The sequence below is a fragment of the Coccinella septempunctata genome, chromosome X (assembly GCF_907165205.1).
Source record: "Coccinella septempunctata chromosome X, icCocSept1.1, whole genome shotgun sequence".
NCBI lineage: Eukaryota > Metazoa > Arthropoda > Insecta > Coleoptera > Coccinellidae > Coccinella > Coccinella septempunctata.
In genome coordinates this window covers 9,820,437-9,848,036 of record NC_058198.1, presented here as the reverse complement: position 1 = coordinate 9,848,036, position 27,600 = coordinate 9,820,437, and the positions used below count along the sequence as shown (strand labels likewise).

The 27,600-nt window shown below is 34.9% G+C and overlaps 2 protein-coding genes across 8 annotated transcripts in view; one reads left to right on the top strand and one right to left on the bottom strand.

Moving 5' to 3' along the window:
- The window catches only part of LOC123322010 (organic cation transporter protein-like), a 28,996-nt gene extending 26,303 nt beyond the window's left edge, over positions 1–2,693 (top strand). For both annotated transcript variants that reach the window (XM_044909824.1, XM_044909823.1), the window contains exon 5: positions 1,984–2,693. In XM_044909824.1, coding sequence (XP_044765759.1) covers positions 1,984–2,602 — 619 coding nt within the window. In that variant the 3' untranslated portion in view covers positions 2,603–2,693. The remainder of the gene's footprint in view (positions 1–1,983) is intronic.
- A 3,506-nt stretch (positions 2,694–6,199) lies between these two features.
- LOC123321419 (solute carrier family 41 member 1-like) overlaps positions 6,200–27,600 on the bottom strand; it is a 69,123-nt gene continuing 47,722 nt past the window's right edge. For 4 of the 6 annotated variants that reach the window (XM_044909001.1, XM_044909000.1, XM_044908999.1 and 1 more), the window contains 8 exons: positions 23,732–23,920; positions 22,328–22,515; positions 17,426–17,605; positions 17,227–17,371; positions 17,018–17,164; positions 16,786–16,936; positions 8,879–9,084; positions 6,200–7,570 (listed from right to left, as the gene is read on the bottom strand). In XM_044909001.1, coding sequence (XP_044764936.1) covers positions 7,230–7,570; positions 8,879–9,084; positions 16,786–16,936; positions 17,018–17,164; positions 17,227–17,371; positions 17,426–17,605; positions 22,328–22,515; positions 23,732–23,918 — 1,545 coding nt within the window. In that variant the 5' untranslated portion in view covers positions 23,919–23,920 and the 3' untranslated portion in view covers positions 6,200–7,229. Of the gene's footprint in view, positions 7,571–8,878; positions 9,085–16,785; positions 16,937–17,017; positions 17,165–17,226; positions 17,372–17,425; positions 17,606–22,327; positions 22,516–23,731; positions 23,921–24,041; positions 24,251–26,424; positions 26,428–27,600 lie in introns of those variants that run through there. The other 2 variants (XM_044909003.1, XM_044909004.1) reach the window with 2 other exon arrangements.

Genomic DNA, 27,600 nt, shown 5'->3' with positions numbered 1-27,600 from the left:
AAAATCTTAATTTTAATGAAAGTTACATTGACTTTATAACTTATTTTTTATGTTCTCTCGGGAAGGTTTTGAACGAAACAAGACACATTAAATGGAAGAAAAATTCGGGATTTCAACGAATCTTATGTGAAAGAAGAGAAATGAGCAATTTTCAAAATACTGAAATGCTGATAAGTGATTTAATACTTGGTATTTCCACCCTTTGGGTTAATTACAGTTCGGCAACGACGGTTCATACTCAAAATGAGTGATCTTAAAATGTTCTGATCTAATCCTTCCCAGATTTCTCCGAGTTGGATTCCTAAGTCATTAAGAGTAGCTGGATGATTTTCTGGACTTCTCAGCCTTCTATTGAGGTTGTCCCAAACCTGCTCACTCGGAATGAAATCTGGACTTCTTGCTGGCCATTCCTTTCGAGAGACTTCAACCTCTTCGACGTACTCCTGAACGATGCGCGCACGATGGGGTCTGGCATTATCGTCCATAAAAATGAAATTTTCACCAATGTATGGGGCAAATGGCACTACATGCTCTTCAAGAATGTTCCTTATATACTTATCAGCATTCATAGCTCCATTATCAACGACCAATAGGTCTGTGCGAGTAGTCAAAGATATTCCACCCCATACCATGATAATCGAAGAAGTCTGAATGATTTATATTGACCTAAAAACTAACGTGAAGAAGAAATAAAAAAAAATTGGAAAATTGAAACGATCTGCGAAAACGTTTCCTCCATAAGAGTTGCAAGTTTTCAAGTAACATAGTGGAAAAAGACCATACAAAACAATGGTGGCAAAACAGTCCGTACGTTATGCCCCTTTTCATAAAACAGATAAGTATGCTATACTAACATGGATTCCGAATATCATGGACAAAGTTTCACATAAAAAATTCAAGCAGACCCCTAACAAAATGCTGAAATACTTGGAGAATTTTCCGGACCGTGGAACGTGATAAAAATGGAGAAAATGGGTTAGTCGTTGCGATGAATACAGATAATGGAAAGTTATTTCGAACAAGAATTTCTTGTTTCATTCCTAGATTCTCATTAACTAGGTAAAAGTGTGAAATGTGACTTCGATTTAATCTGTTTATACTTCGCGCGTTTCCGTTGTTTAAAATTCAGCTCGTGGAATAGATTTCTGCGAAAATTATTCGAAGTTTCAGCGAATTTTTTTTCAATAATTCTCGAGGGAAATATCAGATGTTTCTCTGCTACTCTTTCCATTTTTCGGGGTTTTCATCTCAAACAAACCATCCTTCAGAATTAGAATTATTGGAATTTTCCAAGGTCTCTAGATATTTCACATTTTGTCTTGAGGGTAACGTGTTTCCACAACGTGCAAAATCTACCCTCCTCAAGTTTATCAAATGAGTGAGACCAATTTTTGTTAATCTGAGTATGGTCATGATTTTCTTTGACTAGCAACATTAACATCATCAATCGTTTGAAGTATTTGCTAATACTGTTGGAGTATTTATTTATTTATTTTTATTTTTATTTATGCATTATGCTTCGCATAATTTATGAACGGTACAACCCATTTGATACATAATATAAAGAAAAATAAAACAAACTGCATACAATAAAATTTAAACTCTACAACAAACTCAAAACTAACACTTTAAACAACGATAATGATAAACCAAAAAACTGAAGAGTAGGTGACATACTGTTACAGCGTGTTAAACATATGAGTTACCTTTTGTCAATTTTAAAAAAATATCCGAATGAAAATCAAATAAATTCATGTGGGAAATGTGTAAATTTTTCTGAGTCATTCCACTTATATTTTCCAATAAAAATTCTCTTCTACGTTTATAATACAATCATGAATCATATTTCCAAATATATGCTAGATTTTTGTCATGCTTTTATATTTTTTTCAGTTTTCAGTTGTTGGGTGAGAATTCATTGAGTGCTCTTTTAAGTTCTGATTGAGTTGCTTAAAAGTATGAGTCAATAATTTTTCTTTTCAGAATGGTGATGACACTGTGCTATGATGCCATATCTCGAAACGTGAATGGTCTTGGATATTCCCCCTTCCTCGTCTTCAGTATAACATCAGCTACAATCTTACCATCCTGCATTTTCATCCTTATCACTCAAGATAGGATAGGAAGAAAAGCTTTGGCTAGTGGAGCCCTCTTCGTCAGCGGCGTCTTCACCATATCCTCCGGTGTTTTTCAAGCTTCGATGGAAAAACCACAACCTATGATAATATTGGCCTTAGCTATAATAGCTAGGCTCTCTGTTAACGTTGCTTACAATTCTGGAGCGCAGTACGCTGTTGAATTGATACCAGTAGTTGTACGAGGACAAGGCGTGTCTGCTATACATGTGGCAGGGTATGCTGCTAGCTTCTTTAGTTCACAGATTCTTTTCTTGAGCACCATTTGGCGGCCCTCTCCAGACGTCATACTTGGAACTTTGCTAATTTTAGGAGCTATAGCGTGTCTCTTTCTACCAGAAACTTTGAACAAGGTGTTGCCGGTTACTCTGGAAGATGGCGAGCTATTTGGAGAAGGAGAAGGAATATTTGAGTTCTCGTGCTTCAAGAAACCAAGAAGCATAAGCACCACTGAATTGGTAGAGTGAAAAATGAGGGAAAACATGCAGTAAAATTATAATTTAGTCATATGAGAAAAACGTTGATTGTTAGATATTAAATTATTGTTTCTTCAAGGAAGTTTCTGGTTTTATTGTTAGCACGACTAACTACTAGCTATGAGCAGTATGCTTATCATTTACTTCAATAGGAGGACATGATAGAATGGAGAAGGAGCATTTTTTAATCATAATGACAATTGAGGTTGAATCTTCAGAATCTACCAATTGACCTAGATGTATGCTCGTGTTGATATATACACGGTTGAATTCAGTAAGCTGCCTATTGACATCTCATATGGCAATTAACACTGCTTTCGAGATTTTAAGAACGTTCTATTCATATGATGGGCACAAAGCTTGGCATTTATAAATATTTTTGGCACAAACTGCAATTTGATAGCTATATATAAAGGTAACATATGTACCTACTTTACAGAATTCCAAATGTTTCTTTTTTGCTGAAAAATATCCATTATTCCGAAACGGACAATCTGACCTGTGTTTTTGACCTTTTTCCAAATACTGAATAAAATATAGGTAACTTTGTATTTCTAGCCTGAATGAAAATGTGTTAACCATATTATGTTATCACATTATTGAAAATTAATTTATCCCGAATAAATTTTGAAATTTTGTCTTCTGCTGACAGACAACCGTATATTTTGTTATCTCAAAGCTATATATATCTCTGTATATATTTGAATTTTCTAGAATGGAAGAGTCCATACAGAAACTGAGGCTATACACCGGGTGTTTATAAAGGTGAGCCTTTTTTTGACAGAAGATAGAACTCATCAAAATAAGTCGTTTAACCAAAAATTGTCCATATAAAGATGGCTAAGATACAACCTCTAGATGTTCGACAAAATTTCATTGAACTTCAAGTACGGGACTGTGGAAGGTGACACTCAGGCATCGCAAAAACAAAACAAAATATAAACATACGGCTGGACAATGAATGGTTCAGTACCGAGTTCATCGGATTAGATGCATCAGGTCACTTTTGAGAGAATCATAATTATTTTATCGTGCATTTTAGGGTGAAAAAAAATGTAGAGAAAGACAGAAGTTAGAACTCATCAAAATAAGTCGTTTAACCAAAAATTGTCTATATAAAGATGTCTAAGATACAACCTCTAGATGTTCGACAAAATTTCATTGAACTTCAAGTACGGGACTGTGGAAGGTGACTCGGCATCGCAAAAACGAAACAAAATATAAACATATGGCTGGACAATGAATGGTTCAGTACCAAAAGTTCATCGGATTAGATGCATCAGGTCACTTTTGAGAGAATCATGATTATTTTATCGTGCATTCTAGGGTGAAAAAAAAATGTAGAAAATCGAGGCAGTTTCTTGAAAGTGCTTATTATAGTTTGTTGAAAAAGTGCAATGATGTTTCCCCATTTGATCCCATTTTCACGACGATTGTTGGAATGTTCGAACAAGAAGATTGTGATGCCCATTGTGAAAAAATATGTGAATAATTTAGACGTATTCTACTGGTGAGATTTTGAAGTATTATTATTCTATTTTCTACACTTGTGTTCTAAGTCCCTTCTATCAGTTGGTATCGAAATGGGCAATTTCATAAAATCTTGTAAGCTACTGAAAAATAATGAGAACAATTCGGCAATCCTAAGTTTCTATTTTCATTACCACGTAAATATCGAACGAGCCAATATACTAAACGAAACCACATGGTCGAATCAGGAGATAATTTTTTTTCCACTGCTTTGCGATAATTCAACTAACAAACGGTCTTAGGGTCGTATTAGGATCTATTTCAGTAATAATTTTCAATTTTTCTTTCAACTTTGTCATTTTGAAGGTTTTGAATTGGTGATTTTCTGTGAAACGCGTCATTTTGACCAGTTCTACCTTCTGTTGAAAAAAAAAGCCTTCAAATACACATTGTACATTTGTAATTCCTGGTCTGGCATCTGCCATGGCAAGTTAAAAATAAAAAACTCATATATTTGGTATTTATCACTTTGTTGAAAAATAGAACACAATTTCATTTTGAATTACGCAATGTATGATTGAGAAGTTTCCCAAGCACCCTTCATGAAGTGTATGATACTCGAGATTCTTTAAATGGCAAAACCCTGAGTTTTTGTACCAAATAGGATAGCCCCTTGTTGGTGAGGATAATTTAGTCATTATGCATGAGGTTTTTTAGCAACCTTCTTTTCATGATAGGGGTGAAGTGTTTAATATATTGAATTTGATTTTTTTACTTCTTTTTGTATTTGTAAAGGTCAGTCACATGAAGAGGTCATTCAGAGCACTAATTGATGAAACATGAAAGAACATATCAATTATATGTTCCTTCATTTTTGCATTTGTTATTCCCATTTCATATAATTTATTATGTCACAAAAAATTAGGGTTGTTAACTACCCTCACTCTCTGCGTAGAGCACGTAAAACTTCTCTATTGTACATGAAAATTCACCTCATTCAAATTAGAATCTGATCATCACGAGAATTTTTTCACAACGCAGGTCAGTAGGAAAAACCGGAGATATTCATTTTGTGTGGGTTACTTTTTACTCACTCAGTATACAAAAATGAATCTACATCTTCAGAAAATCTTCGGCAACTGATAGTAGCATATGGTGAAATAACAACTGAAGTGTTCATCAGTGTTCGGGAGTATTTTGCAAACAATTTTATACCTACCTTATTGATTGAAAGTAGCTTAGAAATTCAGTCCTTCTATTTCTCCTATAGATTGAATCGGATACGTTTTCAAGTTTCGAACTTTGAACCAACGAAGATCAGAGAAGATTCAGTATTACCATCAGAAATTATTAAAATACCTTATTCATACTTGGGGATGTTGCAGATAAGATCAGAAACAGTTTTAGTATTTTCTGGAAAGGCTCGTTCCATGTTATGAATATTGCACATCAAATATCCAGATTTAAACATGGACGTTAACAAATACCCCAAAAACATTCACCAGGCTGCGCGCATGTACACGAAAATGTTTGAGAGCCTAATAGAAGTGTTTTAGTACGGAATTCATATCTGTCGCGCATGCTCTAGTGAAAATATATTGGGGGCCCATAAAAACTGCAGGGCTCATATTCGAACACTTACTCTACACTTTCATAAGGTTTACCTATATCACATGAATGGTAGTCTTTCACATAATAAGAATCTAAAATTTATCCTAATGAATTTCATTTAGAGTTTTTGTATGCCATCGAAATTGAACTCTACTCCCTCATTCCGTTCTTACACTGAATTTCTCGAGGAACCTGTATGCGGTTCCCTTTCCTTTTTTACGCCAGCGTAATCGAAAAAACATGGAAGGATTTCCAATAACTTCCCTTCTGTTATTCCAACACAAAAGCCGACATAAAATATTCAATCGCCTGTTTTCTCGTTACAATTTTCGTAGAAAAAATCGAGGAACCATTATCGAATTAATCGAGAACGTTTGTTCCATCACAAGGGCATGTCACATCGGCGCGGATCATTCAATACTCCATTTAGACCCTTCGACCAAATTTGTAGCTTCAGAATGGGGTTGCAATTAGTTTCGAATGTACTCGAATAAGTAAGCTGAGACGGAAAAGGAATAATTTATTAAAACATCACAGTTGAATGTTAACATTCTGAACTAATATTTAAGAAAGAACAATGGTAAAAAGAATAATCTATATAAGGCTGCAATGATGATACTGATTAAAAGAGGAAAAATGCCTTAATGGAAATATCGGAACAAAAACAACGAGTCCAAAAAATAGCGGAATACCCATATATCAGTCTTCGAAAATATCATTATCTATAAGTTAAAATATTTTGATTTGGTTTGGGAATGCTGATGAGCAGTCGAACGATAAAGTTATCGAATGAATATACAGTGAGTGTCCTTTTTTCATTTCGTTTTTATTGATGAGATGAAAGCTAGAAAATAATGGAAATAATTTTTATGCATACAAAAATTATTTCAATATTTCCAAGAGCATATGCAGTGTTCTGAGAATGGAGCAAAAATGATGGATAATTAAATGGGCGACAATCTAGATATAGAAAACAAGAAGCACAACGACACAAATTGAAATTTACATAATTCATACCCAAATTAGGTGCAACGAATTTTTGAGCTAGTGAGATGACAATCAGATTTCAGACACCCACTGTATAAGAATTCTCGTCAGGTGTTATCTCAATTCCTGCGCGCTAATTCTTGCAGGGAAGTTCTAGAATTGTGGCAAATAGAAATGAAAAAAGGAGCTTAGAGCAGGATAAGCAATTCCGGGACAATCCTGAAAATAACGTGAAAATTCCGCATTGTCCTCAAACAGGGACGCTTGAACGCAGCTGACACAATGTTTCGGAACGTCCGGCGTTCTGTTTTAACAATGCGAAATGCAAAAACTCCTTTCCTTCGTCACGGCGAAGTGAGACCTATAATACGATGCAAATAAGAATATTAGCGCAATTTGCGGAGGCAATTTCATCGTCGTCACATTTTTACACGTTCCTAATCCGGGGAATCGAATGAATCTGGTCAAGAATACAGTAAAAGATGAGGAGAATGGAAATTTACGGTGAACGAATTTATGTACAAATTGTTCCTGAATAGGTTCGAGGTTTTCAGGCCTTCTGCATGGGGGAGTATTCCTGGTCGATGCTTTTCAGGAACATAAAGGCCAGCAGGAGCAGCGACGAACCTAGGAGATCTCCGAAAGCTGTGAGGTAAGGGATTGCGCCATTATCTGGATCTATTTTGTACATCCACATTGTGTGTATCATAATGTGAGCGATATAAAGCAGGAGCATTATTTGAATGAGGCCCACTGTAAGGTAGGCCAAAACGAATACAGGCGTCAGAGTTGATACACCTTCGTTGTATAACAGATCCGCAACAAAAACGTATATAGTTTGGCCTGGAATGGACATCGCTATCAGGATTCTTGATGTCTCCGCTGGTAGCACTGGAAAGAAAAAAATACAAATTATATCACTGAAAGGTGTATCAATATAGAAGTTATGTGAAATAATCCAGTCAATATTCTAGGACACCCAGAAGAGATCTCACTCATGTTCAGGATGGTTCACAATGAAGTCTCATTTTTGGTGGGCTTTTACCTTTTGATAGAAGAGCCATAGAGAGCTCAAACCTTTGCATAATATTATCTACATCCTTGTTTTTATAAGTTTTTAAAAGATAAGCCTCGTCTTATTCAATTCATGACAAAATTAAAATTTCCCACAAAGAAGTGGTTTCTCTATATGCCGTCTGTGAAATTGCTTCTTCCCACAAAGAAAAACCTTTTACATTTAATATATAGTACTCTCATAGATTCTTGATTTACAAACCATAAGTATGTAGCAGCATTCAGAATTGAAGGTGGTTCTATAATTTATGTAACAAATACTTTTTTGAGCCATAGCATTGAGTATAAAGGGTGAGTCTTTGAATTGTGCGAATATTTTGACAGAAGATTCTTGAGGTCAAAAGAAACACTTTTTTCCTATACTATTTTTTCCGAATCGGTTCGGTTTGAAAGATACAGGCTGTTGAAAAACTATAAAAAGTTCTATCTCACAAACAGTGTTATCGAATGATATGAATTTCGAGATATTAGTTGAAGACCTTGAGGACTTAAGGATGACACACCTAGGAAACAACACCCATAACTCCTATGGTGAGAGGGACATTTCTCTGTCGACTTGTGGCATTTTTGTCAGCATGTCACAGAATTTTAGTTTCTCCAACTACAAGCGGACGAACAATGGGTCACGAGGCTTCAGTTCAGCACAGTGCGGTGCCCCACCGCACGTAGAAGAAGAAAAAGAGTCATTGAGTCGTGCGAATATCTTAACAGTAGATTCGGTTCGGTTTGAACGATACAGGCTGTTCAAAAACTATAAAAAGTTCTATCTCACAAACGGTTTTATCGAATGATATGAATTTCGAGATATCAGTTTTTCATTTATTCGATTAATCTTTTTCGAACACAAAGTATCACCCACGTCTTCCAGTTTTCTGATTATGACCATTACGTACCATAAAATATCAAAAATTCAAAGAAGCCAACTCTTGAAACTAAGTTGGACGCTATCTAATGAATATTTCAACGTTTTATGAAATAAAAGACCAAACATATTCATCACTTACTGTAATAGATATTTGGACATAACAATCTAGTAAAAAACGAATGAAAATGGTATATTCCGAATTACCAGGCACTCATATGTGAAAACCAGAATGATAAATAGATTAAAAACAATTTCCTTACCTCCACCGAAGAGTGCTGTCCATGGAGCTACAAATCTCTTGGTGTGCGGTGGGATGACTCCTCGAATGGAAGTTTGATGGAGCATTGTAGCTATACGACTGGCTTGAACGGAGACCAAATTCCCACCAATTCCGTTTATGATCGGCTGAAATACCTCGTAACCCTTGAATTGGTCCACAGCCTTGTCCAGGACTAAACCACCAAATCTGGAAAGAATTAGAATTTTCATTATTTAATTAGTTCAATATATCCGGTGAGAAATATACTGATCACTGGCTGTACCCATCCTGAATTTTTTTAAGAAATTGATTCATGAACTGACACTATCGCCTTGTAAAGAAAAAAGTACTTTAAATCACGAATTTGTCTTTATAACTGGGTCATTCAAATAATGTGTAGGATTGGACTGACAATTCTTCTGGAGATAGATGACATCTATCTCATATTTAACTCTGGAACAGGGCGGCACAATAGTTTTCAAGGTCGTTGTGCGACGCAACCCCCTTCAAAATCTAGAATCCTCTTGATAAAGATGTGAAAATGACGGAAATGATCTTCCACTGCACCTGAATAATGATATTTTTTGCAAACATTTTCAAGTGTTTGAGTTAGTTTCAACAAAATGATGTACAAGGTGTTTTAAAAGGTGAGGCTCTTTTTGACAGAAGGTAGACCTCATCAAAATAAGTCGTTTAACCAAAAATTCTCCTTATAAAATATTCAAGATGGCTGAGATACAACCCCTAGAAGTTCGACAAAATTTCATTGAATTTCAAGTACGGGACTGTGGATGGTGACTCTGGCATCGCAAAAACGAAACAAAACATCAACATATGGCTGGACAATGAATGGTTCAGTACCAAAAGTTCATCGGATTAGATGCATCAGGTCACATAATTGTTGTGTCGTGCAATTTAGGGTGAAAAAAGAAGTAGAAAATCAAGGCAGTTTTTTGAAAGTGCTTGTGTTAGTTATGTTGAAAAAGTGCTATGATGTTTCACCATTTCATCATATTTTTACAACGATTGTTGGAATGTTCGAAAAAGAAGATTGTGATGCCCATTGTGAAAAAATTCGTGAATAATTTAGTCGAATTTTATTGGTGAGATTTTGAAGTGTTATTCTGTTTTTTACACTTGTGTCCTAAGTCTCTTCTGTCAGTTGATATCGAAATGAGCCATTTTATAAAATCGTGTAAGGGTGTAAGTTACTAAAAAATAATGAGAAAAATTCGGCAATCCTAACTTTCGATTTTCGTCACCACGTAAATATCGAACTAGCCAATATCCTAAACGAAAACACATATGGTCAAATCAGGAGAGAAGTTTTTTCCCACTGCTTTGCGATAATTCAGCTAACAAACGGTCTAGGGTCGTATTTTATGATCTATTTCAGTAATCATTTTCAATAGTTTTTTCAACTTTGATTTTTCGTGAAACGCTTTATTTTGACCAGTTCTAACTTCTGTTCGAGATTTTCAAACAAATCAAGCATTATTCTGGAGATAAAATTGATTATGATGAGGGACACTTAATCACATGTCATAAACTTTCTGTAGATTTTTTAGATTTGTTTTCAAATATTTACTGACTTCCGTAACGTTTCAGTATTTAAAGTTTGTATGGGAAATCCATTCTGAAGTATTTTTTAGTTTATGAATCCTTGAGTTATGAATTCTCAGAATTTTTCGACTCCGTGCATATTCTTTGATGAGTAATTATGAGCCAATTTTAAATTTCGTGAAGTATTATGAATGTAGAAAACTATCGTAATATGGCTTGGATGGATGCGTATAAAGATGGCGAAGCGAAGCAGCTACCCAATTGGGAGGCTCAAACATAATTTTAATCACGAAGATGTCGTTCAAAGAGAGAATTCGGATAATGAGACAGTGACTCATAAAGAAAAACGTTAACGTGATTCTGGAGTAAAAAGTGAAGTGGGGCCTTTGAATTTGAACCTGAGTGTAAGTCCAGCATTATTATTATTGCCTCAACGTTTTAGAAACGGCAATATACAGCTGATATTTCCTACAGGAAGATGTACGCCATCAATCTGTTCGGGCCCCACCTTCCGTTTTTCCGAACAGCCAGAACGATATGGGGGAAAAAGAAAACCGATTCATAAAAATCAGAGGAAACAAAGCCCGAGTTAAAAAAATGACTTCCCATTCTATCCCGGCCGCGAACTAGGAAAAAATTTGTTTAGGGTGAACATCTCTCGGGGAAGAAAGAGCAGACACGTATTTCTCCATGAAACATACATTGTCCTTCGGTGAATAAGTAATCTTCGGAGAAGGAAAAACTTAGGTCGAGGGATAAAAGTGTATGGAACGCAGAAAATCCGATATCGATGTCGTAAAGAATGTCTGTGTCGCCTCATTTAGAATGTCCTGCGTACGTGAGTTGGAAAAATGAAAAGGGGAGCTTCACTTATTTAGACAATGTGATACACACTTCCCACTAATCACCAGGGCTGTCAACACGAAACATTAATTTCGATGAGGAGGGAAATGGTGCGAGGATCTCAAGTTGTTTTGTTTCTCTTTTCTTGAATGATCGTAAAAGTTCAGGTGGAAATACGTCGTCTCATATCGGACAAAACAAGTATTCCGAGGGGAGGTTGGATAGCTGAAGAATTGTCTTAATATACGATAAGACGGTCTTATTTGAACAGTAAATCAATCTTTATTCATCCTTATATCTGGAGGTATACAACCTTAGGATAGGCAAGCTTGTACGACATGCACTTCAGGAAGAACAGACAAAAAAAATCCACATATACACTGCTCAACAATTGATAGGGATCAGGTATACATAATTTTATGTTTATCCTTGTGATTTTGTGAGTCTTTGACTCGTAGAAATATTTTAACAGTAGAGTCTTCAGGTTAAAAGAAACACTTTTTTCCTTTACCATTTTATCCGAATCGGCTCGGTTCAAAAGATACAGGCTGTTGAAAAACCATAAAAAAAGTTATTTTTAGTTCTATCGCTCAAACGGTTTTATCGAATGAAATTAATTTCGGTATATAGTTTTTCATTTATTTGATGAATCTTTTTCGAACACAAGACATGACCCACGTCCTCCAGTTTCCTCATTATGAACCATAAAAGTACCAAAAATTCAAAAAACCCAACTTTTGAAACTAAGTTGGACTCTATATAATGAATATTTGAACATTCTGTAAAATGAAAGTATTCTCATATTTTCTCGTATAATGCGCCGTTTTCGAGTGATTTGATTTTCAAAAATAAAAAATATCTGTGATATTCGAAAAATTGGGTGCTTTGGCTGAATGCAACTCTGTTTAAAAGATCCACAGATGTGTAGGGTATCAGATTTGGATAGTTATTCTGAAGGTAATTTTGTTTTTCAATGGGTGGCACAGCTCATTATGAAAAGTTAAAATGACTATATCTTTTCATCAGGGCAGAATAAAAAAAATGGTATAGGAAAAAAGTGTTTCTTTTGACCTCAAGAATCTATAATTGAAATATTTGAACGAGTCAAAGACTCATCCTGTATAGACCTGGAATAGCTTCCTAAAATATTTCTCATATTTTCAATGAACTGTTTTCACTATATGTACTCTTCATTCTTGTACTATTTTCTGAAAAATACACAAAAATATCAACTAAATATGCTCCGTTATCTGAAAAATGAACAGATTGAAGCGAATATTCCAAAAGTTAATTGATCAGTTCAATTGTTGGACAGTGTATCTGCCATTACCAAAACAAAATATTGCTCAGTTTTTGCTAATTTTCAATTTTGTTTTTCTTTTCTTAAAAATGCGCCTCATCACCTTTCAAAAAGCCAGATTGAACTTCGAACAACTTTGTTCGGAATCTGTTGGTATTTTCCTGGATTTAAAATCTTAATGTAAGTTGTCAAGAGACAATTAAAACGATTAGGGACCATAATAGAGAAAACTGTAGTGTAAGTGTGTTGTAGGTTTAATTTTAGTTATCAAACTGAAATATGATTCAATGCTTGATTTCAAACATTTTCCAGAAATTTAGCAAGGTTCTTTATTAATTGAAATTGGCCTGTTATTTGTCATATTTGTTGATACAAACGAAACTGATTCGCTTACGAAATGAAATATCACATCTTGGCTTGAGATAATAAATCGAAATCAATAAAAGGAGCAACAAAAAAAGGGACGAAAAAACTTGCATCATTTTTTTCTTGCATACTTATTTCCTACAACATAATGGAAAATTCCATTCGTAAGAATTTAAAAGTTCATGAATATGGTATCATTAAAAGTAACAAACCGCTAATCCGTAAACTATAATCAATTCTTATTTGAAAGTTTCAGTAGGAAGAAGTATATAATTAACACTATCGAAGTCTCCAAAAAGCTGAATATTGAAAATTGACTCTAATTGCAATTAATGACAGCCCTATACTTCGATGAGGAAGTATTTTCGTTCATTTTTGTCCACCATGTCTTGTATACAATTCAAGTTTTAAGGTGTGTGTATGCTTAGGAATTGAATAAAAAACACTCATAGCAAACAAGTTGATTCTTCTCCAACGATTTCATTGCTTGACTGAAACTCCAATTTTCTACTGCTGAAGTGAGTTTTCATATCTTTACTCCACTAATTGTTTTATTTCTAGAGAATTATTGGAAATAAAAGTAATTTCCAACGAGAAGGGTAAATCATATCTACTTTAATACCATATTATCTTTTCCCAAAATTTTTCTCACTATACTGATCACAATAGTAGTAGTAGAGTTAAAAAAAAAACGGAATTGAAATTGAGAAAACATTGCTGGTGTTTTCTTATTGCATGGATAGAAAAAGCAACCCCTAAAACTCGTTTGGAACAAAATTTTTTTCCTCATTGATATTAATTTTGCATGGCTTGATTCATTTGGCTAAAATGATGGTTTTTGAGAAAAAATTCGATTTATCAATAGGTACGTTGCGTGAGTGGCATATAGGCTAGTTGGTGGATATCACGCACCACCAAATTTTTTTCAGATTTTCTTCTCGCTCCCATAAATGACATAATAATAATAATAATAATAATAATAATAATAATATTTATTTCCATAATCAAACAATATTGAAAAGAAAATACGTCAATATAAGAAGCAACTGAACAAATATAAAACGCTCAGATTTGAAATTTATGATTTAGGTACTCCTTCACATCGTACGGTTCCAATTCTATCAACAATTTCTTGATTCTAGTCTTAAACTTATTAGCATCGAGAATTTGATAATTCCTCGGAAGTTTATCAAATAGTTTTAGGCACATATATTCCACATTCTTTTGTGTCAAAGTGAGCGAACACTTGGGAAAGAGAAACGGATGAATGCGCCTTGTTCTATTGCCGTTCTCATACTCCCTGAATAGATTATAATTGCTTTTCAAAAAAACTAAGCATCTAAAAATGTATGTCCCAGCAGTTGTGAGTATACCTTGACTCTTAAAATGTCCTCGACAAGATGTCCTCGCTGTTAGACCAAGCATAGCTCTGATAGCCTTTTTCTGGACCAAAAAGATTTTCCAAACATCCGAACCATTACCCCATGCCAAAATTCCATAGGACATGACCGAATGAAAATTAGAAAAATATACTGTCCTCAGCAACTCAGAGTCAGACTGCAGTGCCAAGACACGGAGTGTGTAGAGAACAGAGTTCAATCTACTCTGCAATGATCTTATATGTTCAGACCAATTAAGTTGATGATCGATAATCACACCCAGGAAACTAGTACTGGTGGAGATCTTGACAATTTGTCCAGAGAGAACAATATCTTCAGGAATATGAACTCTTGAATGAGAGGTACCGAAAACAACACACTCCGTTTTATTCGAGTTGATTGTAATTCTATTCGAATTACACCAAATCGAAATATCATAAAATCCCCTAGCAGCTATCCCAACAACCTCTGAAATACCAGATGCCGCCACCAGTAGATTAGTATCGTCCACAAACATGACGACTTCCCCCTCAGATTGAACTTCGAAATCTGCAAAGAGATCACCCAGATAAATAATTTCTTCATTTGCAGGTCTGCTATCAATAGCCAAAATACTCTCAACAGCCAGAGATTCTTCCTCCACCAAAATATTTTCTGGTAGGTCATTGATATATATTAAGAACAGAAATGGACCGAAAATACCCCCCTGAGGCACACCCACCAAAACTTCTGAATCTAACGAAACATACTCTACACCCTGGATCACCAGAGAAACCCTCTGTCGACGATTGCGCAAATAGCTCCTCATAAAATCCAACTGTTTATCTCTAATCCCATAAAGGAACAGTTTTCTTAGTAGATCTTCATGCACGACGCAATCAAATGCCTTAGAGAAATCTATGAAAAGACCGGCAGGAACATCACCACCCTCCAGGGCCCGAAGAACAGAGCGGATCATCTGATAGATTGCAGTCTCAGTACTCTTAGATCTTAGGTATCCGTGTTGACACTTAGAGAATATTCGATGTTTGTTGAAAAAACTTAGGAGCCTATTAACAATCACCTTTTCAAAGACCTTAGAGAAAGATGTCAACAAACTGATTGGTCGATAATTACCGAGCTCTTCTATACTCCCCTTCTTAAAAAGAGGTTTAACTACAGCAATTTTCAAAGAATTAGGAAAAATGCCTTCTTTGAAAGATGTATAAATAATATAGGCCAATGGTTCAGCAAACAATTTAATAGATTTCTTGATAACCGTCATTGGTATACCATCATATCCGAATGAACTCTTATTCTTCATTTTATTCACCGTACGAATAACCTCATCAGCTGTAATTTCAAAAAGGAAAAATGATTTCGGGTTTCGACTGACAGGGCGAACATTAGATGTCAATGTGTCAACAGGATTATGTACTGCCGTGGAAGAGGAAATATCAATAAAATGTCTATTGAAAGCATTGGACAATTCATGGGGATTATCTGTGTTGATTAAATTACCTGCATTCACATTTCCACGGCCAGTTATCTCATTAATAATCCGCCAAACGGTTCTGCTTTTGTTATTAGAGTTATTTATACGCTTTTTTATATGATCCTTCTTATTCTTTAGGAGTATACCGTCATATAGCTTTTTAGTCTGCTTGTATAGATACGCAAATTCAGGTCGAAAAAGGGAAACTGTATAAAGATAATCCAATCGTCTTTTCATTTCAATTACTTGAGGTGATTTGTCAAAATATATTCTGTGAGAACCAGCAACCCTAACCGCTATCAAAGGAAAAGCCAAATCAAAAATGGTTTTAAACCTGCCGAAAAAATTATCCCAGAGGCGGTCAACATCACACTGATTTTCCTCAAAAGTGAGACCATTCCACTCCTCAGTCGACAACATTTCTAGGAATCTCAACATTGTTTCCTCATTAATCAGCCGAACATGTTTCTTTATAGATTTCGGTATGGATTCAGAGATATGAAAAGAAAATTTTTGAGAGGTGTGGTCAGACAGATGAGAAGGAACCACCCCAGTTACATAATCCCCTAAATTCGTTATAATATTTCGTGTTTTATTTGAACAGTTGTTTCTATGATTGTATGGAATGATTTTTCGAAATAAATGAATTTTGTTGTAGTTGTTAAAACGACTGCTCAACTTTATTTCTCTCAGTTTTCTGGGTTCTGAGAAAAATTGCTTTTCAGGTGCCATCTTTCAAGGGCTATATAGCAGGGGCTGCTTATTTTATATGGAATTCTCACACTTCTTAATTTACCCCTTAATTTTTTTCGCAACTATTTATTTCCCCCCTATTTATTCAATAATTTAAGCATTTTCGAAGAGATTTCAATTTGTCAATTAATAATAATTAAACAAGAAATATCATCATATTTTCTGCTCATGTAAATTCTAAGTTTTCTGCAATTTTTTTTTGCATATCATTTATGCCTACAGCAACTTACCCACTAATCACTAGAGCGGACAGAACTGGCGTCCATCCGGTTGTCAGGATTTTTCTCGTATATTCGTTCCTTAAGACGATGAATATCCAGAATGGCAGTACAATCAGCAAATATACCATAATTATACCTAGCAAAATGTAGGTGCTGTGTTCTGAAAATGAAAAAACCTTCAAATCTCAGCTCGGATACTTAATCAGAATTCATTATTGGTTTGAATCGAAACAATAATTACCTTCTATTGAGTAAAGCATCGATGCAAAAGTGGACAGGACTATTAATGATACTACATCGCCCACACTAGCAGCTAGTGGAGTTGCAACATTATCAGGATTTAGCTTCACTTTGTATGATAAGAATATAACGCCAATAAGTAGGAAATCTGAAAAACAATAAAATTGAATAAATATTTCAGTCTTCAGTGAATAAAAATAATCAACTTACCTAACGTGAAACATGATAATGTTGCGGTCATTACACTTGCAGCAGCCAGTAGAAGCCCGTCGTGAATTGAGAATGTACCATGCAATAATGCTGATACGCAAACGGCAAACACCGAAACAATATTGGCTGCAACGATGGCTTGAACCTACAAAACATGTAGATTTAGTGCTGTTAGATAATGAAATTTCTAGAATATTACCTGAACTAAACCTACGTTTCCTATTATCATTTTAATAACCTCTTTTTTGGATTTCATATTCCCAAGATTGGCTTGGGTGGAGAGTCTTGATGCTAGGCACATATCTAAGTTTCCCTTCAGTCCTAATAATGATGGCACGAGAATGTAAAGTGCCTTTATCACACGAAAAACTTCTAAATTCTGAAAAAAAAAATTCCATCAATCAATATGGTATTTTTTGGTATAACAAGGTTATTTTAGAGGCGTTTTTAATATAGATGAAGATATCCCAATTTCAATCTTCTAAATTCTTCCAGAGATTCGAGGATAATTTAAACACCGTATAGACAGAGTGAGAAAAAAGTAAAATTTATATCTTTGGTATTTACGATTTGGTTGTGTCAATTTTCATTTTGAAATACGCAATTTTTCATGTATGGTTGGGGAGTTTATCTTGCGCCTTCTACGAGGGGTTGTAAGGGGTTGAACGCATCTTTTTCCACTTATTGTGAGGTCGATCACAAACATTTTCAGTGTTCTTTGGAATTCAAATGAAATTTGAGCAGTTCAATATTTTGCCCGCCTACCCATCTCAATTTTCCTAATTGTGATGAATTTTCAGATATTGGATCAATTACCTTCCAAAGAAAGGCATGTATTCGATATAACACTTCAAAAACATCAATCACTCCTGAAGTGTATGTCATTGGCCTCGAAATACATAAAGAAGGTAGCTATAATAACAAAGGGTTGATGAAAAACCCCATCAATCCGTTTCTGGCACAAAAAGTTAGGGTTGCCCTATAAAAAAACTCAACTAGCCTCTTAGAGGGTGCAAGTCAAAAGTGACGTAATTTAATTTTGAAATTGACGTAGGATAATTTGGGTGAATACCGATGATTTTCAACTCCCTCTGAAATTGAAAAGTATTGCAAATTGTCAACACTAACATCATGAATACCCATAATCATACAGGGTGTGACAATTTAAAAAATTGCCAGGCCAATTATGTCTCGACAAGGATGTTTTCAGAGAAATTCCGGAACAGGTCAATTTTTATTATAATCATTTATTCGGAGGGGGACATATTTTGAGCAAAATTGTGAGCCAAAATCTCCTCAAACCTAAGTGTAGGGGCTATCACCCCTAAATTCTTCATAGGGCATAGAGGGTGAGCTAAACCTCAATTGGAAGACAATATGTCCCTCTTCATAATACTTCTGTCTTCCAATTGAAATATAGCTCACCCTCTATTCCCTTTTAAGAATTTAGGTGTGACAACCCCTACACCTAAGATTGAGAAGATTTTGGCTTACAATTTCACTAGAAACATGTCCCCTTCCGAATAAAAATTGACCTGTTCCGGCATTTTCTCTGAATATTGGGGAGAAATAATTGGCCTGGCAAGTTTTCGAATTGTCAGCCCCTGTAACTATACTTCAAGGACTCAATTAAAATTTGCAAACCATAGTATTCATGTAGAGGGTCAAGTGATCTTTCAATTGAGGTATAGCTCACCCCCTATTTCCTATTGAGAATTTAGGGGTGATAGCTCCTACACCTAGGGTTGAGGAGATTTCGGCTTACAATTCTGCTCAAAATATGTCCCCCTACGAATAGAAATTGACCTATTCCGGCATTTTCTCTGAAATCATCCTTGTCGTGACATAATTGGACTGGCAAGTTTTCAAATTGTCAACCTGTATAATAATTAACGATAAATTTACTACTCAACAGAAACTGTAAAATTCAACTCCTGTATTTTCGTAATTTGATAATACCACATTAATTTTGTAAAATATCAGATAGATTCCTTCAAAAAAAACTGATGAGAAAATTTTCCACTTATTTTCCCTTTAAGTACACTTGATGCAAATCCATAATTTTTCCTTCAAAGATTTAAGAAGGCTATTGCTACAGAGAAACTATGTGCAGTTAATAAAACGCGTTGAAGCGAGCTTCATATAATTTATTCTTTATTCAGTTCGTGAAAAGATAAATTCGAATAGAACAACACAAAAGACGACGGTATCTTGCTGATGAAATAAAAGCCCCAATTAATTTATGATATTACTAGCTGAGCATTTCTATTTAATTAGGGGGATTTACATGAAGTAAAGGAAATACTTCAAGAAATCTCAGAATAATAACTGTTCCTAATGGAAATCACGAATCCGATGCGGAATACAAAAGTAACCGTATTATTCTTGAGAAATGTTGATCTGTCACGTTTTTCTGAGCCATGATTGAAATTTCAAAATGTTAATAAGGTCATTCGGAACTGTTGGTTCTAGTTGGAGTTAGGAGTTACCACCCCTTGAAATCACCCTACGCTCCCACAGAGGCAAATTTGCAACTGAATGCCCCTTTCTCTGAAACCATTGTTTGTCGAAAAAAAGGTCTGAAACTCTGAACTCAAACGTTTCGAAGAAAAACGGCCTGGAAGAGTAGAAAATACTAACACATGTTTCATAACAAAGTACACTGCGCAAAAAAATTAACGCACATTATGGAAATCTCAAATGTATTCTACAACTGAAGGTGTTCTCAATGATAATTATTTTTATCAGAATTATGCATGCATATGTTATCCACTTTCAACAGTTTTCTTCAATACAGATGTTTTTTCCCAGCAAGAATAAAAAAAGGATGATATTATCAGATTTTGAATGTATTGGCTCCATTCTAAAATCAGTTGTTCTCGATCAATTCTAGTGATCAATAGTTTTTCTTTCGTTTGATTTTCTACACTCGATCGCTATGCAACGCGAAACACGCAATTTGACCCAAGAGGAATGTGCCCAAGCGGTAGTTTTGCGAGAAGAAGGGTGGACATACACAAGAATTGCAGAAAGGTTTGGAGTTTCCCATACTAGTGTGTCCAGAATGTTGCAGCGATTCAGGCAGACACGTATGAATGTCCGAAGACCAGGACAGGGTAGACCACGGGTAACAACTGCCATTCAAGAACGTTACTTGAGAGTTTCTTCGTTGAGAAAACGGTTTGCAACCGCTCGCCTCCTTCAAATTCAGCTTGAGCAAACTCATGAGGTGCAAATTAGCACTCAGACCATAAGAAATCGCCTTAGAGAATATGATTTAAGGCCTCGTGTCGCGGCAAGAGGCCCAGCTCTTACCCCAGCCCATCGAAGGGAGCGTTTGGATTTTGCGAGAGAACATTTCCATTGGGAAGAGGCCGATTGGGAAAGAGTTCTCTTCACAGATGAGTCTAGATTCTGCCTCTACCATTGTGATCGACGTTCCCTTGTATACAGACGTCCACATGAAAGATATGCTCAGTGCAATTTCCTGAATACTACTGGTTACGGGGGAGGATCGATTATGGTATGGGGTGGAATATCTTTGACTGCTCGCACAGACCTAGTGGTCGTTGATAATGAAGCTATGAATGCTGATAAGTATATAAGGAACATTCTTGAAGAGCATGTAGTGCCATTTGCCCCATACATTGGTGAAAATTTCATTTTTATGGACGATAATGCCAGACCCCATCGTGCGCGCATCGTTCAGGAGTACCTTGAAGAGGTTGAAGTCTCTCGAATGAAAAGGCCAGCAAGAAGTCCAGATCTCAATCCAATTGAGCAGGTTTGGGACAACCTCAATAGAAGGCTGAGAAGTTCAGAAAATCATCCAGCTACTCTTAATGACTTAGGAATCCAACTCGGAGAAATCTGGGAAGGATTAGATCAGAACATTTTAAGATCACTCATTTTGAGTATGAACCGTCGTTGCCGAGCTGTAATTAACGCAAGGGGTGGAAATACCAAGTATTAAATCACTTATCAGCATTTCAATATTTTGAAAATTTTTCATTTCTCTTCTTTCACATAAGATTCGGTGAAATCCTGAATTTTTCTTCCATTCAATGTGTCTTGTTTCGTTCAAAAACTTCCCAAGAGAACATAAAAAATAAGTTATAAAGTCAATGTAGAGTTAACTTTCATTAAAATTGAGATTTTCAGAATGTGCGTTAATTTTTTTGCGCAGTGTATTAATGGATCACATCCTGCATTTTCGCCGCATCTTTAGTAAACGCCCGGTATAGTTTGAAACTGGGGCCTAGGCCTATTTTATAAGATCACTTTCCGAAGTGGAAGCGCAAGTTTTCACCCTAAGATTGAAACCCTTGTCAGTTCTTTGTGGTCATCCCGTGTAATCCCATGACAGACGAAAAGTTCTCTTCTGTACAATAAAGTTCGTATCTACCCAGCTTCATTTCTGAGTATCATAAACACAACAACGTATCAAACTACCCTGGAAGGAGTTCATCTCCCCGGAAATGAAAAATGTTTATAGTCAGTTCTAGGGCGATTCGAATATTTTAACGAGAAAGGGTACAAAGTACATATGTAGCTAACACGTGCATAAGAAACTAATTTTGATTAGCTGGAACGTTTAGGACCACATATAGGTTAATATCTACCCTCCACACAAAAAATATTTTCCACTCGTTTTGAACCTACACCTTAATATTCTTAGATGATAAGAAATTGGAAAATTTTCTCTATTTGTCAATAGTTTGGTTTTTAAGAGATCAATCAACTACATTTTCACACTTTGGCAACATGTTATGTATGAACTGTAATTCTCTTCTCATATAAATATGCATGGGGAATTGATTCACATTTTTTCTGATACAGTAAAAATTTATTACAAAATCTGTAAATTTATTCAGGAATTTCTCAAAAAATTTCGAAACAAGAACAAAAATTCAATCCTTTCTTAGAAATTGTCAAGAATTGATAGCAAAATTAATGAAAAATTCTCCTCTTCTTACGATTCTTGTACTTAAATATTCCAATGATTTTTTTCAAAAATTAATTCAATATAAATTCGCTCTTGACCACTGTCAAAACACCAATAAAACATTTTCTCAGAGAGCAATAATATTTCAGTACTCACCTCTACATTTCCTAATACTATTCCTGCTCCAATGGTTCCAATACCAGCCAACATAAATGGGACGAAAACTTGAAGTGTGATAACATGCCATTTTTCGTTTTCGAAGTCAGCATCAGGTTCGTCACTGGAAATCGATTTAACCGATTCCAGTGACTTTCCGTTTGTGAGAGATTCAACTTTAGTAACTCCTGTAATAAAGGTATCGAAAATTATTACTGAAAACTGCTTAACCATTTTATTTTAATCAAATTTCGATGCAATATGAGATTGGGGTTCATTGTGTTGGCAACGACTTGTTTGGAATGAAGCTCTATGATTTTCATCTGAATTCCCAGAAATAATAATTGATATTGTGCTTGTTTTGACGAAGTTATATTTTCATGAGAAGAATCAGCTATTTTTCTCACTTGAAAATTTTCAAACAACGACAAGACGGCTGAAGTCATTTTCAGTTCACTGTTTCCTTCCATATTCGAAATAATTTTTACTTCTATTCATGTACTGCAATTCTTGCAGAAGCTCAAACAAGTCGAGAAAAAATGATATTTTCAATTCTTCACATTTTGTATGGAATTATCGGATGATAATCAGAAGGAAATCAACAATTATATATCTATATATCTCAAAATTCTCTTCGATTCGATATCTAGCACGAAAAAAACGTTTTTCCCTGCTTTTCTATCTTCCAATTCTGCAATATCTGATTTCCGGCAGTAGTAAGAGTTTTCTGGGAATTTTTCAACTTTCCCTCTCGGTTCAATTATCTGCTTAATATATCTTTATGTACTTTCCACTACGCTTTCCCGGGAGTGAAACAATCATTTATATCTCTTGAAATAACTTCAACGTTAAGTAGGCCCTGGTGTTCCCGTTTCACAAGGGAGCCTGTATTAACCAGAACGAAACTTCTTTTTTTTCCACTAATTTTCTGTTTTTTTTTTCTTGATGTAGCGGAAAAGTTTCGTGTTTTAACTACCAACGTTTCAGGAACATGAACTTCAACAGTGTTACGATAAATTCAGGTGAAATAACTTCGATAGGAAATGACAGAAAATATTTGGGAGTCGTTGATATCAATAATAATATTGTAGCCAAAAAGGAAGAAGTTCTCATGTCATAATAAAAATTTATTGTAAATTATTATACAAATTGGCGAATGAACTGGTTTACTACTTAAAATAGGATCAGGATGTAACTTGCATAATTTCCATGAATCAACAAGAAATGCACATTAATTAATGTAAATTTTTCTCAATGATGAATATGACTCGCATAATCTCTTTGTAGGAATTTTAATAAATTTCAAGGGTTAACTGGAAGAATTACGAAGTTTCCCACATACCAGTTTCCAATCTCTACCGAACTGGGCGTTATTGAATGTAATATAGAAAATAATTCACTCACCAGTTTCGATGTCTTTATCTTTGCTATTAGCGTAATTTCCATCGACAAAACTACATACTGTAGAAATAGTTAATTGATTATTTGGGATGAGATCTGGCTTACTGGTCTCATCTTCAATCACAGAAGCAGCTGGGCTCATTTCTCTGTATGCTCCTTCAGCCATTCCCAGATCTGGCAATGCTACCATGACTGTGGAAAAAAAATTAGGAAATGATAGTGACAATGCATCTGATCACTTTCTGTGATACATTGCAAAATGAGATATGTATCAAGATATGCTTCGAGAAACGGAAGTATCCAAATAACTTACGAAATAATCATTAAAACCTCTCTGACACGAAAAACACACATGAAATTCGTCCACGACAAATCGTTCACATCTATTATTTCTTATTTCCGCCAATCTTCATACCTAATCACCGTATAAATACACTGTTGGCACAATTGTTTTATTATGTCCTGTACATTTAATTTGACATTCTCGAATTCCGAAGACACTCTGCCGTTAAAATTTCAAATAAATTAGTACCTGTCCATTGTTCAGTTTTAATCATAATTACGAATATCTTTTCCTGAAAAAAAATGGTTCCTTTTCTTTCCGTGAATCATTATCGATTTAAAAAAGGTTTTATCTGTTTTACGATGAAATGTGATTTGATCTTTTATCATATTCATACAACCTGATCGGAATGATGAAAACTGATTTTTTTGATTCAATATCTAGTTCAGATATCGATTGAAACGATATTGATCGGTTAAAAATATATATATTACTATAAATTATCAGAAACATGTAGCAGTACTAATCAATGACCCTTCTTGATTTTTTTTTCTGATTTTTGTTTTGTTCTGATGAAATAATATACAGGCTGGGCAAAATTCGTTGTTCACTGAAAAAATCTCGAGAACTATAGAATCCAGAAAAAACGAATGCCACATTCTCGAGCTCTTTCTTCCTGACCAATCCAAATCCAAGAATACAATCGGCTTATCATGTCTGGATTTTGAGTTACGAATAAAAATTTAAAAATGGCCATTTTCAATAATGCTTGTTTCAACTCAAAAATGAATATTATATTCTACAGACAGTTTTCTATGAGTATTCCGAATATTATTTTATTGAATTTTACAATCCAGCCATTTTCAAGTTATGACTGGAATTGCCGATTTTTCAAATGTAAACAAAAATTGGAATTTTTTTCATCTTGCTGCAAATTTTTCGCTGATTTCAAAAATGTATCATATGTAACAATTCTTTCGAATATTTCATGAGAAAAAATATAAATTTTTTTCTGCTTTCTGTTTATAATACGACAATAAGTGGGTAGTCGTTACCATAGCGACTGTTAAATATGCATTTATTTTTCGTGGACTCAATACTCTGTGATCATATATAATAATCGATTGTTGAACCATTTTTCTGAGCATCTATTTATTTCGAAGTAAAAATCTTTCATCTGATATTCTTAGAAGAAAAATTCTGATTAAAAAATCGTTTTTCTATTTTTGAAAGGAAATAGTTAATGTAATAATTATTTTCGAGTACGAGTTGACACAAGTGAATAAATCAGCATTCTTGAAAATGGAAATTTCTCAATATTCCTTCATGACTCAAAATCTAGAGATAGATTAATCAGCAGAAAAGAGCTCTATTTTTTTCTAACTCCTAGAGTTCTCAAGATCCCGTCAGTAGACAACGAATTCTGCCCACCCTGTAAAAATTATGTTGAATATTAGTTACTAGAGGGCCATAATATATTATCCTCTGTAAATAACATATACATTCCCTACATCAGATCATCATTGGAGAGGTTTCAGTAAATTTTGAAAACAGTAGGAAAACCTAATGAATGATTCGTTGAGAGAAATAAATAAGATATATGTAACAAACATCGAAAACATATTTCGACATTGACATGACAAAATTAGATAATAGCAATTACATGTACTCATATACCCTAATCATTCTCGTCTAAAACTAAGTCAGTACTATCAGAGATAGCATTAAAATATTAAATTTAACAACAACAAAAATGTTCATTTGAATACATCATCGTCAAATAGCATAAAATTAATGTTGTGAATTACTTTCTACTCACTTTTTTAAGACGTAGATATGTATGGTGTCCCGTTTACTTTTCTTCGGCTAATTATGAGATTTTTTTCAAACATTGTCGCCATTTTTTACGCCTGCCTTACTGTTCGATATTGAAAAGGACTTTGCCCATTTTCAAACGAAAGAATGATCATTCAAATAAATTCGATACACATGGGTTGCAGCATGTGAACGAATTAACAGACAAAAGGGCAAGAATTTTTGGAACGAGATTAGGAAGTTGAGCAAATATAAAAACAATGAGAACAGACCAAAAACAGACCTTGTAGAAAATGGTATCAGATACCAAACTACTGAAGAGAAACTAGCGGCTTTTGCCAAATACTATCAGAAACAATATACCAAGGAAAACGACCCCAACTTTTCACTAGAACACTACAACAACATAGAAAAATGGATGGAAATTTTTAAAAATCAGAAAGTGGTAAAACAAGAGCAAACTATAGATCCCGACACATACTTCAGAATCTTGAAAAAGGGCAAAAACACATCTCCTGGTCATGACCATATCACAAAAGACATACTGAGAAAACTAGACCAAGAAGTACACGATTTCATCATCAAAATATACGAGTACTGCCTTTCAAATCACTACTTTCCAAAGGAATGGAAGACAGGGACTATCATCACAATACCTAAGAAACAATCTGATCAAACCAAATTATCAAACTACAGACCAATCACTCTACTTTCGAACTTGGGCAAAAACTTAGAAAAAATAATTCTAGATAGATTGAAAACAACAATGGGCAATAAAATTCCTGACTATCAGTTCGGCTTTAAAGACCATCACTCAACCATACACCCTTTGATAGTCCTAAGTAACAATCTACAAGCAACGAGACAAAAAGGAGGGAAAAGTGCAACACTCTTTTTGGACATCAACAAAGCATTCGACAGCGTATGGCATTCAGGTCTGATTTACAAACTCTATACCTTCGATGCCCCTGACTACCTCACACGTATAATAATGAATATGCTTGAGAATAGATCTCTGAGAGTGAAGATCGACGACCAACTATCAGGCGAGTTCACACCAGAAAGAGGACTACCACAAGGTTCTCCATTATCCCCTACTCTCTACAACTTATACTGTGCTGATATTTTCAACAGCGATCCCAAATATATTAACCGAAGATGCTATATGTTACAATTTGCAGATGATACAGTGTTGGTAAGTCATGCCAACAATATAAAAGATGCCATGGAACAACTACAAGCTTTAACAGACAAGACATCCTTATGGTTTAATAAATGGAGACTCCGTCCCAATCCATCAAAAAGCCATTTCCTGATCTGCAATCATAGATTAAGAAGTACCTCTCCGAATATAACACTATACAATCAAACAATCCAACCCAAAAATAGTGTGAAATATCTTGGAATCAATCTCGACAGTAAACTCAATTTCAACCTCCACACAGGATTAATCAAAAAAGCCACGGTTTCCAGAGCAACCCAATTCAGAGGACTTACGTATAAACAAAAGGGCATAAACCATAATACAGCTAGCAAAATATATAAAATGATCTGTAGACCTCTTGTTGAATATGGACACATACTATTCCTCAACAGCAGAAATCCAGTACAAAAAAAGTTACAAGTGACAGAAACAACAGCACTGAGAAAACTCACAAAGCTGAGGCACCCATCAAACCCTCTCTATAATCCGTCCAACAACCTCTTATATGAGACTACCAAAATTACTCCAATAGATCAAAGACTACAACTACTAGCTAAGAAATTCTGCAGG